The 13,344-nt window shown below is 40.1% G+C and overlaps 1 protein-coding gene across 1 annotated transcript; it reads left to right on the top strand.

Moving 5' to 3' along the window:
• Positions 1-504: 504 nt before the first annotated feature.
• On the top strand, positions 505-12,659 carry Ccdc195 (coiled-coil domain containing 195). Its single transcript, XM_047543253.1, has 3 exons — positions 505-721; positions 7,877-8,123; positions 12,443-12,659. Exons 1-3 carry the CDS (start codon positions 505-507, stop codon positions 12,564-12,566), a joined length of 588 nt encoding a protein of 195 aa, XP_047399209.1. The 3' UTR covers positions 12,567-12,659.
• Positions 12,660-13,344: the final 685 nt, after the last annotated feature.

The following is a 13,344-nucleotide window of genomic DNA, read 5'->3' as shown; positions in this document are numbered from 1 at the left end:
GTCAAAGTTAATAATTTCCCATAAAAACTGCAGAATTGTGGCGTATTTTACAGAAAAGATAAGGCATAATTCTTAGGTCAGTTTTGTTCTACACGTGGCAGTCAGTGAGCCTTCAAAGCATTTGATCCCAGAGGTGGTGACAGAGGAAAGATTGAATGGCTATTGTGGCTATTATTTCAAGATGGGAACAAGAAACTCTGTCCTCACTGGAAAATTTTTGGAGTATTCTCTTCTGCTCAGACACAAAGCAATCGTCTACTGTGGATTGATATGAAATGAAAGAAAGAAAGAAAAGCACCATTCTGAAAAACAAAACCCAGGATGAATAAATCATGGAGATCCTTCACCCCGCTGGGCAGTCTAACTCCCCGGGTGCTGAAAGATGCCCATGGAAGAAAGGCATCCATTGTTCAGGAAGTTTACTGGAGGACCGAACAGTCCCACTGAGTAAGAGTTGGTCTGTCTCCCCCAGAGGTGCAAACCAGAGCGCCGCAGACCGAGGCAATGGAAGCTAACACCCAGCTCCTCAGGGTCCTCCAGGAAATGCGGGCAGAGATCAGCAAACTGGAGAAGGAGAACCAGGCACTCCGCATGAAACTGGCTTCGGGTAGAGCCTCAGGCTCTGGGGGAGAATCAGGAGATGAAAGGGAAGAAGAAGCCTGTGGCCCATCTCCAGCAGAGCTTCGTGCTGATGCAACACCAGCCAGGCCAGAACACCAAGGTACTCAGTGTCCACTGCTCCTCTGTCTGTGGTGCTATCACATGTGGTGCGTGGTGCAGTATTAACAGTGACGGGTTTCATCCTTTCATACTGGTAGATGAGCCCTGAATCCCTAGACAAAAATTTCATTAGCATCTTCAAGCAACGTATTTTAGCAGCACTAAAACAATTTCTGGATATGTTGGGAGGGAACACCAGGTTTGTGGAAATGAATCACATTAAGAACAATGTGCTTTTATCTCTTGGACTTCAGCCACTTAAATGCTGCATAAAGAACACGGAATGTATCTGTCAAGTGGCATGTTGTCTTCATCTGGGACAGTATTGCAAAATAGGTAAACACATGAATATCAAAGTCAGACAAGCATGTGGCCAATGATTTGTGACTCAGCCACTTGACTGTGAGCTAGTTATAAAACCTCTTTAATCTTCATTTTCCTGATCCAAAAGCATTATGGCACCCAGCTCGTGTTTGTGAGGATCACCTTCAATTGTACGGACTTCATGCTCCATACGGCACCTGGCCAACACACACCATATGGCAGATAGTGTTTCTTATCCGCGTCTTACAAAGAGCTTTACTATCCTATGTGATGCATGCTGCATATGACCCAACTTACTGCACGGAGTGAAGACTTCCAGATGCAAGGTCAATGTTAGATACAGTCTAGAAATCAAACTTCACCTTTTATAGGAAAGACTTTAAAATTATAATTATTAATGCATATTAGTTGTGCAAATTGATGGCTTTCACTGTGACATTTCCATAATGCATATATCATGCTTTGATCATGCCCACCCTCCCTTCTTTCATTGCTTGCCTTCTCCTCTCACTCATCCTTCTCCCTGATAGCCCCTTCTCCTTCTCTAATAGACTCTCATCTATTTCCATATTGTCTTTCTTTCTTTATTTTCTTCTTTTAGTTTCCACATATAAAACATTAAATACTAGTCTTTCTGTGCCTGCCTTATTTCCTTAAAATCATATTCTCATCAATTTCCTGCAAATGACAGGATTTTATTCTTCTTTATGGCTGTGTAACACTCCACTGTGTGTGTATATGCATGTGCATGCATGTGTGTGTGTGTTTATCCACTCAGCTGTTGATAGGTTGATTCTACATCTTACTTATTTTGAATAGTAATGCCAAAATAAATATGGGTATACCAGTATCTCTTTCGTATGCTGACTTCATTTCCTTCAGATAAATACCTAGGAATTGGACAGCTGAATCATATGGTAGTTCTATTTTTAATTATTTGAGGAACCTTTATACTTTTTCCCATAGTGACCATGCTAATTTACATTCCCAACAACAGTATGTAAGAGTTAAAACTTTTGACTCTGAAGATTATACATAAGGTCAGAAATCAACAGAGCAGGGAATATGTTCTGCATTAAATTGTCAGTGACATATTCAACAACATATTCAAATAAAATTGATATACATAATTAACCACTCAAAGTTCTTAATATCATCTGTCAAGGCTTCAGGCAATTCCATTTAGAGTTCCTGAGCAATTTGACAATGTGCTTGCCAGTTTGACAACGTGCTTCTCTATATTAGAGATGTCTCTCTAGTAGGGCACATGGGACCCTACATTTCAAAGCTGAGAACAGACTCTAATCAGGGTCTTTCCCCTTTTGTCAAGTATAGCTCTAGACTTGAGTAGCTCTGTCTAGTAATTATGTAACAAAATGGCATAAGGAGATCGAACCTTCTGATGAAAAACAAAAAGATATGGCCATTGGTAATATATCCCTACTCCAGGGTTTCCCAACCTCTGCATTATTTGCATTTTGGACTGAATAATACTTCACTATGGAAGTGGGAATACCTATTATCCTGGGTACTGCAGGATGTTTAGTGACTCTATCAAAAACGCCTCCAGATACTGTCAAATGTTAGCTGGGGTCACATCCCACACATGCCACTGAAAGCCACCGCCTTGCTCCAAAAGCAAACAACACTTCTTCAGATCTGTTTTCTAGCTTGCTTATCCTAATAAGAAAGTTGGGTCTTTGCGTATCTTTGTCCTATCTTAAAACAAACACTACATGGGTTAAGAGTGCGGAGTAGAACGCTTCCAACTCTCAGGGCCTGATCGTCAGGCTTAGCGGAGGTTAGGATATTACAAAGAACTAAACACACGATGGGTATCACATTCCTTCAGCACATGAGCAGTAACTTCCCATGAGAATATTAGAGTTGAGTTTGGAAAGGACCGATTGAAAACCATGAGATAAAATTTAGGGAACTCTTGCTAGATATATCAACAAAACACAGGTAGAAATGCAATTCAGATTTTGCTTGGGAGCCCAGCTGAGTCACTTTAAATATTCACTTGTTTATTATATGTTGCTGTAGTGCTACAGGAGTAAGTGACCTAAGGAGGATGAATGTGGCCTGGGCCTGAAGACAACTGGGTGATGGCCCCAGTTTTGGGCTAGTTGTGCAATGCTGGGCAGGTCACATCAAATTGCTGATCTTAACATCGTCACGTAAAAATGAATGGATTGAACTAGACATCTAACCTTCAAGGCCTCTTCCAGCTGAGAGCTTTCTCAATTCCACAAATGCAATGTGCATTTATGATCACTCTGTTTGCCTGTACAACAGGAACAGTGGTAGAACCGGTCTCGGGACTGTCAAGAGGATTAAATGAAATAGCACAAATAAGACTGGGTATGAGTCATTCACAGTTGTCCTATCAGTGGATACATCAGAAAAATGTTGCTTGACCTGAGTATAAGTTTTTATTAGGAGTTTTAATAATATTTTGCCAACATCAATTGAAATTCATACTTGCAACTGAATCAAAGAAATCTACCAGGCAGGAATTTCAAAGATCATCTGGTAGAAACACCCTTATTTTTTGAGAATATAAAATCCAGAGTGATTAAGTGACTTATCTCACCCTTTTTGATAATGAAATGATATAAACCTATTTTTTGAGAAAGAATGATGTAAATTCAGAAGTATGAGTCTCACTTTATAAAAGGGCATGCCTGAGAGCAGGCATGGTGGTGCAGGCCTGTGATCCTAGCTACTAGGGAGGCTGAGGCAGGAGGATCGAAAGTTCAAGACCAGGGACTGGGGAGATAGCTCAGTTGGTAGAGTGCTTGCCTTGTAAGCACAAGGCCCTGGGTTCGATCCCCAGCACCCCAAAAAAAAAAAAAAAAAAGAAAGTTCAAGACCAGACTCAGACTCAACAACTTAGCAAGATGGTTACTCAAAAGAAAGGGCTGGGGATATGGCTCAGTGGTAGAATATTGCTGGTTCTAGTCCCCTATACCAAAAGAAGAGAGGGAAAGAGAGAGAGAGAAAGAGAGAGAGAGAACATAACCAAAAATGTGAAAGCAAGTCAGTTGGAACTGAAAGTTTGTCTGTTTGCTCTGTGATACATGTAGTAAGAAACAATAAGTCTTTGTGAGTGGAGAATCCTGTTTCCTCTGTAGTCACCTAAGGACACAGGACCCTGCTATACCTGCTGGGTGATTTTACATATTAATATAGATGGTATAGATATAGCTATATGTTTATCCATCAGGAAAATGCAAATCAAAACTACACTGAGATTCCATCTCATTTCAGTCAGAGTGGCAATCATTAAGAACACAGAAACCGGCTGGGGTTGTGACTCAGGGGTAGAGCGCTCACCTAGCATGTGTGAGGTCCTGGGTTCAATCCTTAGTGCCACATAAAAATAAAATAAAGGTATTATGTCCACCTACAACTAAATATAAATAAATATATATACATATATATATATATATTTTTTTAAGAATACAAAAAAATACAAAAAAAAAAAACAACCAAGGCTGGTGAGGATGCAGAGGAAAAGGAATGCTTATACTCCATTGGTGGGAATGTAAATTAGTATGGCCGCTATGGAAATCAGTATGGAGGTACCCCCAAAACTAAAAATTAAACTAATATGTGATACAGCTGTACTACTCCTGTGCATTTATCCAAAAGAATTAAAGTCGTCACACTTTGGGTATACATGCACATCCATGTTTAGTGCAGTTCAGTTCTCAATAGCCGAGTTATGGAATCAGCCTAGATGTCTGTAAACAGGTGAATGGTGAAAGAAACTGTGGCATAATATACACAATGGAGTTTTACTTTGCCCTAAAGAAGAACGAAATTATGTCCTTTGCAGGAAAATGGATGTAACTGAAGAGCATCATGTTAAGTGAAATAAATGAGACACCAAAAGACACATATAAGTTATCTCTCATATGTGGAAGCTAGAGGGAGAAAAGAGAAGAGGGATGTCATGAAAGTAGAAGGGAAACATTAGGGTGGAGGAAGGGGAGCGGGGGCAGAGGAAGGGAGGGTATTGGGGAATGAAGTTGATCAGATTAATCTACAAGCATGTACAAATATGCAACAACGAAATCCATTATCTGTAAAATTGATATGTGTACACACATACACACACGCGCATGCATGCACACACACGTTAGAAGAATGGAAAGTGCCTTCTCAGAATGAATCCTTGTTGAATAAATGCTCACGGAAACATCAGTATGTGCCTAAATATTTGGCAAGGATAAAATCTAGCCAGTGCTTTCAGGAACCGTTCCTCACTCCTGCTACCCTGTGCTACCTTGGCCTTGGGATTATTAGGGAAGGGATAATTCACTGCAGAGAAGATAAAAGAAACAACTCCTTACAGGGAATTCCCAGCCTTGCCAGGTGTCTTTTTTTCAATTTGCTCATATCCTTTACTAGCAAATAAACCACTTGGAAATGATCTTTGAAATTGTGCTAAGGACCCTGTGATGCTGTGTTGAATATCTCTTCCCTTGTGTTGATGAGAAACTAAAGGACACAGACTATTTTGTGACCCAGGGAGACGTACAAAGAGCTTATTGCTAATCAGTTCCACATTAAGAGTGGGACCCACATAAAAAGAAATGCAGCTTTGCTATCATAGCATGATTTCCTCCGTTAGGTTGCCTATGATTCAGTGTGAAGAGCTGTCGTATAACCCATTTAAACAGGAATGCTCATTTGCCAGTAGTGGCAAATCTATTTCACATAATTATAAAAGTTATGTATCATGGCCAAAGAAAGTGTTTAAAGCTAATTTATGAGCAGTATTTGCAGTTAATCACTTCAGATAGATTTAAACTTAATTCTCCCCAGAATCTTTTCTAAAACTGGGTCTTCTGCTCTTCCAAACTATACAGAGCCAAAGCCATCTCCACTTCTTGCACGCACCATAATAATTTTCTGTCTGCTTTCTGCAGAGGCAGGCAGCAAATTTAAGAAATAATTGTGCTTCTGAGGCTCTAATACATAACACAATGTGCGATGTATTTACACTCCTGTGAGGGTTATTAGAAAAGCTGTAGCGAGAAAGAGCAAAGGGTCCAGAAGATGAAAAACAAACCGTGAGGTCAGCGTTGTTGGCCTCCCCAATAGTAACTGAATGTCCAAGGAGAAGCCGAGAGAGAAGCAGGGCACTATGGTGCAGGCCTGTAATTACAGCAACTCAGGAGGCTGAGGGAGAAGGATCACAAGTTCAAGACCAGTCTCTGCAACCTTGCTAAGCAACTTAGGAATAACCCATCTCAAAATAAAAAAAAAGAATGTGACTCAGTGGTAAGGTGCCCCTGGGTTCAATCCCCAGTGCCAAACACCAAAAAACAGGAAGTCAAGAGACAAGCTCCAAGTAGCAGTTAGGACAGTGTGAGAGCTGGGGTTTGACAAAGAGCCCCTAAAAAGAAACTCTTTAAATCAAATTCTTTAGTTTCAAGAAACAGAAGATTTTCACTTCAAAGAAGGATTTTACATGATATATAATGGAGGGGGTGGGTAAGAGAAGAACGGAGGAAGGATGGATTGTGTAGAGGGAAATGAGGGATGGGGAGGGGGTGGGGGAAGGAAAGATAACAGAATGAGACAAACATAATAACCCTATCTACATGTATGATTACACAAACGGTGTGACTCTACTTCATGTACAACCAGAGAAATGAAAGTTGTACCCCATTTGTGTACAATTAATCAAAAAAATTAAATTAAATTAAAAAGAAGGATTTTATTGGAAGACACTTATAGACAGAATTTGCACCAGAAACCCTCAGGAACTAAGGCCAGGGCTCTCTCCACCTCACCAAAGATGCTGCCTGTGCGTCTTTGCTTCTTTCCACATTTCTTCTTTGCTCTCATCTCTCCTTCAACAGACTTCCTCATAAAAACTGTCCCACGGGACCAAGGCATGCAATCACAGGCCAGTTAGAGCAACCACTGAATTATTGTGGCCATTCAGGTGGCCATTCAGGTTGGGGATGGTGGATGTTCTGTAGTGGGAGTGAGGAGGCCATCAAGAACTGGCATCTCGAGAAGTCCCACGTTATTCCGATTTTAAGGCTTGGTTTTATTATCTATTTATGACTAGGTCCCTGTTCTTCATTTAGTTTTTAAATTAAATTGTACTATTTTAATTGTATATATTCATGGGGTATAGTGTGATAATTTGATGCATGTATACAATATGTAAAGCTCAAGGTATTAGCATTTCCATCTTAAACATTTTTTTCTATTTTTGACCAACGCATTATATTTGTTCATATCGAGGGAGTACAATGTGATATTTCACTCATGCACATGACTAAGATCAGGGTAATTAACACTTCTCTCTCCTTAATACTGCTTTGTGACGAGTACCTTTGAGCTCCTCTTTTCTAGTTATTCATAATATATAACAAGCTGTTGTGAACTGATGCTACATTCTCAGAAAGGTCTTTCCTGAGCAAAAACTTAAACAGCTTCCAGACCCTTCATTGGTCTCTTTCCTGGTCCCCATCAGTCTCATCTTTCCAGAATCTGTACGAATTGTGTCATGTGTTGTTTGTTTATTATCTGTCTTCCGCAAAAGACTTTAAGTCCTATGAAAGCAAGATTTTTATGTTCATTATCACACCCTTGTTTTGAAGAAGTGACTGCTACATGGTTGGCCCTCGATTGATACTTGTAAACTAAATCAGTTAATAGATGTCTTTTGTGCAAGAAATGAAACAAAAATAATAGTTTTGTTTAGTTAGAGTCAATAAAGGATGATTGACATAATTTTCCACATGTGGATGTCATTAAGGGTAGAATCATGCTGAACTTGAATTTTGTGTGTCCCCCGCAGGCAATGTCATGATTGTTAGGCGCTACTCCATTTCTTCGTCAGTTCATTCATTTGCTGCAAATGATCCCTGGAAAGCTAGGAAAAGACATCCAAATGGTGGAATCGTGGAAGCTCAGGGACCAGTTAAATCACTGACAAGTTCTTCAGTTAAAAAGCAGGACAATGAAGACAAAATGTTGGCAGCAGATTCTTTTAGCAACAATAGTTCCAGCCAAAGAGCTTCTCCTGAGCATGTTTTTGGGTGCAGGTAATGTTCACTGTGCTTCCTTTTGTTTACAGGCACATGCTGAGATTGGACCAAAATAATTTCCATCTAATTTGGGAAATCCAAAGGAACAAAAATTGTTGAGGTCAAATCACACACTCTGATACCTCAAGTAAGCATAAAACTTAAACTTTCAGCAGTTCATCAGGCATTAGCAATGATGCTCTGAGCCAGGTACCAATAACACGAGACTCAACAAAAGTAAGCCATTATGTTCAAAGCTCTCATTTAATGCTGTAGACACACAATAAACTACTCAATCCACAAAATGTTTCTAGGGAGAAGATTCGAGCACTTTAGGAGCTGAGCAGACAGTTGCTCTCAGAGAGAACTCTTCCTGTGGAGGCGGATGACTTCATGGGCTTGATGGGCTTTGGGGGGCTTTGAAGGACTCTTCAGGCCAAACCCAAAAGGCCCAAGAGTGAAAGGAAAAGCCAAACTGTCTCCAAAATTCACAAATTGCTATTTAGAGACTTAGGCATGTCCTAGAATGAGAGGAATTTGACAGAAGTTTGAGAGACAGGTTTGGGGTCTTCAAGAGGAATCCTGGCCAGCAGCCCCTGCAGTAGGGAGAGTCAAGGTGTCTTCCAGAACAAGATTGTCATATCACGCATAATTTACCTGCCCTTCCACGCTGAACTGTGACCTCCTATCCCCCACACTCTGCCTTCCCACCTTTCAGCCCCCAGTGAGGCACTGACGCCAGCAAAGTCTCCACATGTTTGTCTCGTGTGAAGGAAAGAAAGTAAATCAAGAAAAGAAGACAAGAACGACTTCATGGTTAGCTTATCAGAGGGAAGAGAAAGTAGAAAAATATGGATGTTGAGAGAATAAGTGAATCATCTCCTTCAGTGGTGACAGAATATCAAACCAAGGGATAACCATAAGTAAAAACCCTGCAGGAATTCTCGTAAGTATTGCAAAAAGCACCGACTTCCCACAGGATGTGGGATTCAGAGGTTGAGCCAGTTTTATTTGGATTTCAAAAGACAGAATGAAAATTGTGTGTCCTTTGTAGAAAGTTCCATCGCAGGAGCAGAGAGTAGCCTGAATCAAAAAGGATGGCTAGATTTTGTCAGGCAAAGAAAAATGGAAAGGTCATTATAGGTAAAACAAAAAAGATGTGAAGACAAAAACCAAAAGTGGTGAAGTGAATGAGGGTGGAGAGGTGAGCAGAATCTGTCATCAGGGTCCTCTCGTGGAATACTAAGGAATATATGCTGCATCCACAACTATTGGAAGGCGAGTGAACAATTAATTGTCATTTGAAATCTTTCAATGCACAGAATTATTCAGAAACGTTACAAACATCGATGTATTTTTCTACAAGAGTTTGTCACCTTTGCTTCAGATATTTTTATAAATAGAAGAAATGAAATGTGACTGAAAGGAAGGCCTTATCTCTTTCTTCCCCCAAACTTCCCAGGGCTAAATGTCACCATGAGCTTGGTTTCCATCCTTCCATCCTGTTTTTCTGCTTGAATTACATATATTCATCCATTCAATAATTATGTCCTGAGTGTGTTCTTCCTGCTGGGCAGGATTTGAGGCCCTAACGAACATCAGGGAACAACTGCCAAGAATCCCAGCCCTTCTGGACCTGGTTTCTTTGTAACATGATAATCAGTGAACTTGAAAATTGAGAAAGGGTGCATTATGTCAGATGCTATGGGGGGGAAGCAAAAAAGAGGGCAAGGATCAGAGAAGCAAGCATTGCTGGAATATTTAAGGCCACCACTTGAGCACAGAAGGAGTGAGCGATGGTACCCCAGGGAAGAACTCTGCAGGCCTTGCAAACAGCACACGCAAAAGACCAGGCGGGAGCATGGCTGATGTGTTCCAGGACAGGCAAGGAGGCCGAGCTGCCAGCAAGGGAGCAGGCAACTGGGAGCAGAAAGAAGGGACGGCAAAGAGCCGGGGGCAGGTTTCCCCGCCTCCAACAGTTCTGGAATTATTCCAGGGAGTTGGGGGTGCATCACCTGCTCTGTTCATTTAAAAAAAAAAAATGATCACGTTAGGAGCCCTGTTACGAAAAGATGATACAGGAACAATACCAAAAACAAGGGACCAGATCTAAGGCTCTGAAGTCATCTAGGCCAAGGGTGAGCACTTCCCTGCCACAGTAGTAACAGTGGATGTGTGTTTTCTGAATAGGTGTAGAAGGTGGGGCCAATAAGATTTGTTGACAGATCAGATGTGGGATATGGAAACAAGAAGTATAGGCCCAACCATTGGGTTTCATGGCCATGTTTCTTCAAAGAAGGAAGAGGAAAGGCAGAGGTGCTTTTTATTTTTTCACTAAAAAAAAGAAAGAAAATACACACACACACACACACACACACACGCGCGTGCACGCGCGCACACAGCTTACAAATTACAAAATGTAAATGCAATATACAAAGTAAAAAATACGAAAAAGGAAAATCCTCCACAATCCCACAACCAAATGCCTCCTATTCAGATTTTCATAGATCTCTTGTGTCTACACATTTTGAAATCGTAGAGTATACATAAAAATGTCTTATTTTTGCACTTAACAAGAACTATAAATGCTAACTGAGAATTATAGTACTATTAATTTTCCCATTTCAATTCATATTATTTTCTATGATAGTTTGGGAAAATAGCCAATGTTCATAAAGTACTGTTTTTCTGAAGTAAAATGTATTCCAACTTCCAGACTGCCAACTCACAAATAGGTAGAACACAATCCATTTGTAATTTATAAGTTAGTTTAATTTGAAAGATTGAGACAATTGTAGGATTACATTAAAACAGCAATGTCAGTATTGACTTAAAATCAACATCAGAAGTGGTATAAAATCCTCTAGATACAGAATTGTTCAGTGGGAATTAAATATATTTTTATCGTAGTCCTTTTTTTATTTTGTCCTTTACATTCTCAGGAATTAACTAGTAAAGTGACATGTCATTACATTATTCCTCTATTTGGGAAATTCATTTACTTCCTAATAACTTTCAAAGAATTTTACAAAGATTTATGGAGAACCAATTTGTTGGAAATAGATTGTGAATCATATCAGACATCATGCCCAATTTGCTTGTGAACTTTTCCATTATTCTACCATGAAAGCATTTTTTTAGAATAATGCCAATATCAATATTTTTAAGAACCCAAGCTTTGCAGAAACTAGAGATAGGATTTTCATTTTCCTTTAATTATAACAAAGAAATACAATCTTTTCTTTCTGGGGTGGGGGAATAATCACAAATGTTAACAAGAAAGGGGTCCAGACTAACAGTTGAAAGTTAAAATGCTATTTATTTCATTTTCGGATTAGAGAAAAAGCTAGCTGCATTACAATAAGTATGTTCTCTCCTTTTCCAAATCAAAGTGGTTAAGAAGACAGTCTCTGGAATCAGATGGCTCAATTCCCAACTCCATCACTTACAAACAACGCAGCCTTGGAAAGAGTTATTACTGTTGTTTGCCACACTAGTTACTCTTCTGTTAGTCTTCTGTGACAAGGGACTCATAACAGCAGTTACCTCATAGTCTTAGTGAGGAATCAGTGAAACAGCCCAGTGAATGCTCCATTTGGCGACGGTCATCATTATGTTATTGATTCCAACATATGAACGCCTGGCCAGGCTTCCTCCCCTGGGGAAGGTGCAGATGTGTTTCCTGAGATCCAGGCCACAAATGCCATTCTGCGAAATTATAACCTTATCTACCCATAAAGGGGACAACGCCCGAGAAAAGGCACTCATTTTTAACACAGCCCTTTACACTTATTCTTAAGAGCAGTTTCTCCTGGTTTACGTTGAAATTCAATATAACCTTTTAGAGATAAAAGAAGTAAGGAAAATGAGAAGATAAGATCCCTCGGATCACACTAGGCGGTTGCTCTTTCCTCTTGTTTCCGTTTGTTGTGGAGGCATGATGGGTATTCAGTGAACTCAAGATGGAAACAAGCAGTTGGATCTGGATTATAAAATAATTGCTGCAAAATTTCTGCTTCATTTCAACAGAAGAGATTTGCAAGACGGTTTGCTTAAGAGAGTGTGATATTCCATTTTAAACATCCAGCTAATTACCAATCCTCTGATGTACAGACCCTCCCTCAATAGTTTCAAATGCACTATTCACTGGGTTTTATTAAAAGGCCAATTCCAATATATTATTATTGTTGAATAACTAAAAAAAAAAAAAAAAAAGAATTGTGATACATTAAATAAACCTTAAGACAGTATTTGGTGTTGGACGAAAACAGCAATGTTACATATTAAGTCTCAGTAAAAAAGTCTTATTTTTCTTCCCCTTCTTCTGCTTTCTGTAGGGACAAGATCAAGACAGTGAGCTTCCTGTTACCCATGGGCGTGTCTTCGTATTCCAAAAATTCAAGTTCTTTGAAATGCTCACCAGATCAGACGTCCAAACAGCTAAGCGCCATTGCAGAATAGCACACAGAAGGCAGTGAATATAAAAAGCAGTCGATTCCCAAGAGGCCTAGCTGAATGGGCACCTTCCCTTGCCCAGAATTCTGGCAAGGTGACCAGCAGACCACTGAATGCCAAGCGTCCTGTCAATGGACTTGGTCAGCCTGGGAATGCAAGTGATGGCTTGTTGTTTCTATTGAACACTAAGGACCGAGGTGTGTGCAGTGGCCACTGCTTGTCAGGCAGCACATGAGCAATTACACGAGAGCCTGCGCTAAGTGTCCCGTCTCTGTACTATGCCATCAGGAAATGCTGCTGTTCACATTACAAATGTCACTTTCCAAATAAAGCTATAATGAGTGTAGAAAAAAAAGTTGGTTTGGGGTAGTGGCATAAAAGCAATACTGATTACCTTTATAGTCCATGGTGTGCTGATATTTCACCACTACTAGCTCATTTGGTCTGTAATGACCTGAGTCACAGGCACGTGAGCACCAACACAACAAGGCCCATCGCATACATGATGGATTCAGACCATCGTGGGCTGGCTAAGGACAAAGTCACTACACCTGATTGAGAAGAGAGAGAAAATCATTCACATCATCATTTGTCAGGTGCTGTAAATTCTCAGAATGTCCCCCGTCCCTGATCTTCTAGTCAACAAACCCCTCTCCTTCCTGTACACAGCAATTGTGTTTCTAATACCAAAATCTTTTTTAAAACTGGCACATTATAATTATACGTGCTGATGGAATTCACTGTCACATATTTGTACATGCACACAGTATGACAATATAATTTG

The sequence above is a fragment of the Sciurus carolinensis genome, chromosome 3 (assembly GCF_902686445.1).
Source record: "Sciurus carolinensis chromosome 3, mSciCar1.2, whole genome shotgun sequence".
Classification (NCBI taxonomy): Eukaryota; Metazoa; Chordata; class Mammalia; order Rodentia; family Sciuridae; genus Sciurus; species Sciurus carolinensis.
Note: the sequence above shows the minus strand (reverse complement) of the source record. Positions and strands in the feature narration are given on the sequence as shown.

Bases quoted from the DNA above. Each gene is read 5' to 3' on its own strand.
- Ccdc195 (XM_047543253.1), top strand. From the start codon at position 505: ATGGAAGCTAACACCCAGCTCCTCAGGGTCCTCCAGGAAATGCGGGCA. The intron at 722-7,876 runs GTACTCAGTGTC...TGTCCCCCGCAG, and splicing joins AGCCAGGCCAGAACACCAAG to GCAATGTCATGATTGTTAGG. The intron at 8,124-12,442 runs GTAATGTTCACT...TGCTTTCTGTAG, and splicing joins GAGCATGTTTTTGGGTGCAG to GGACAAGATCAAGACAGTGA.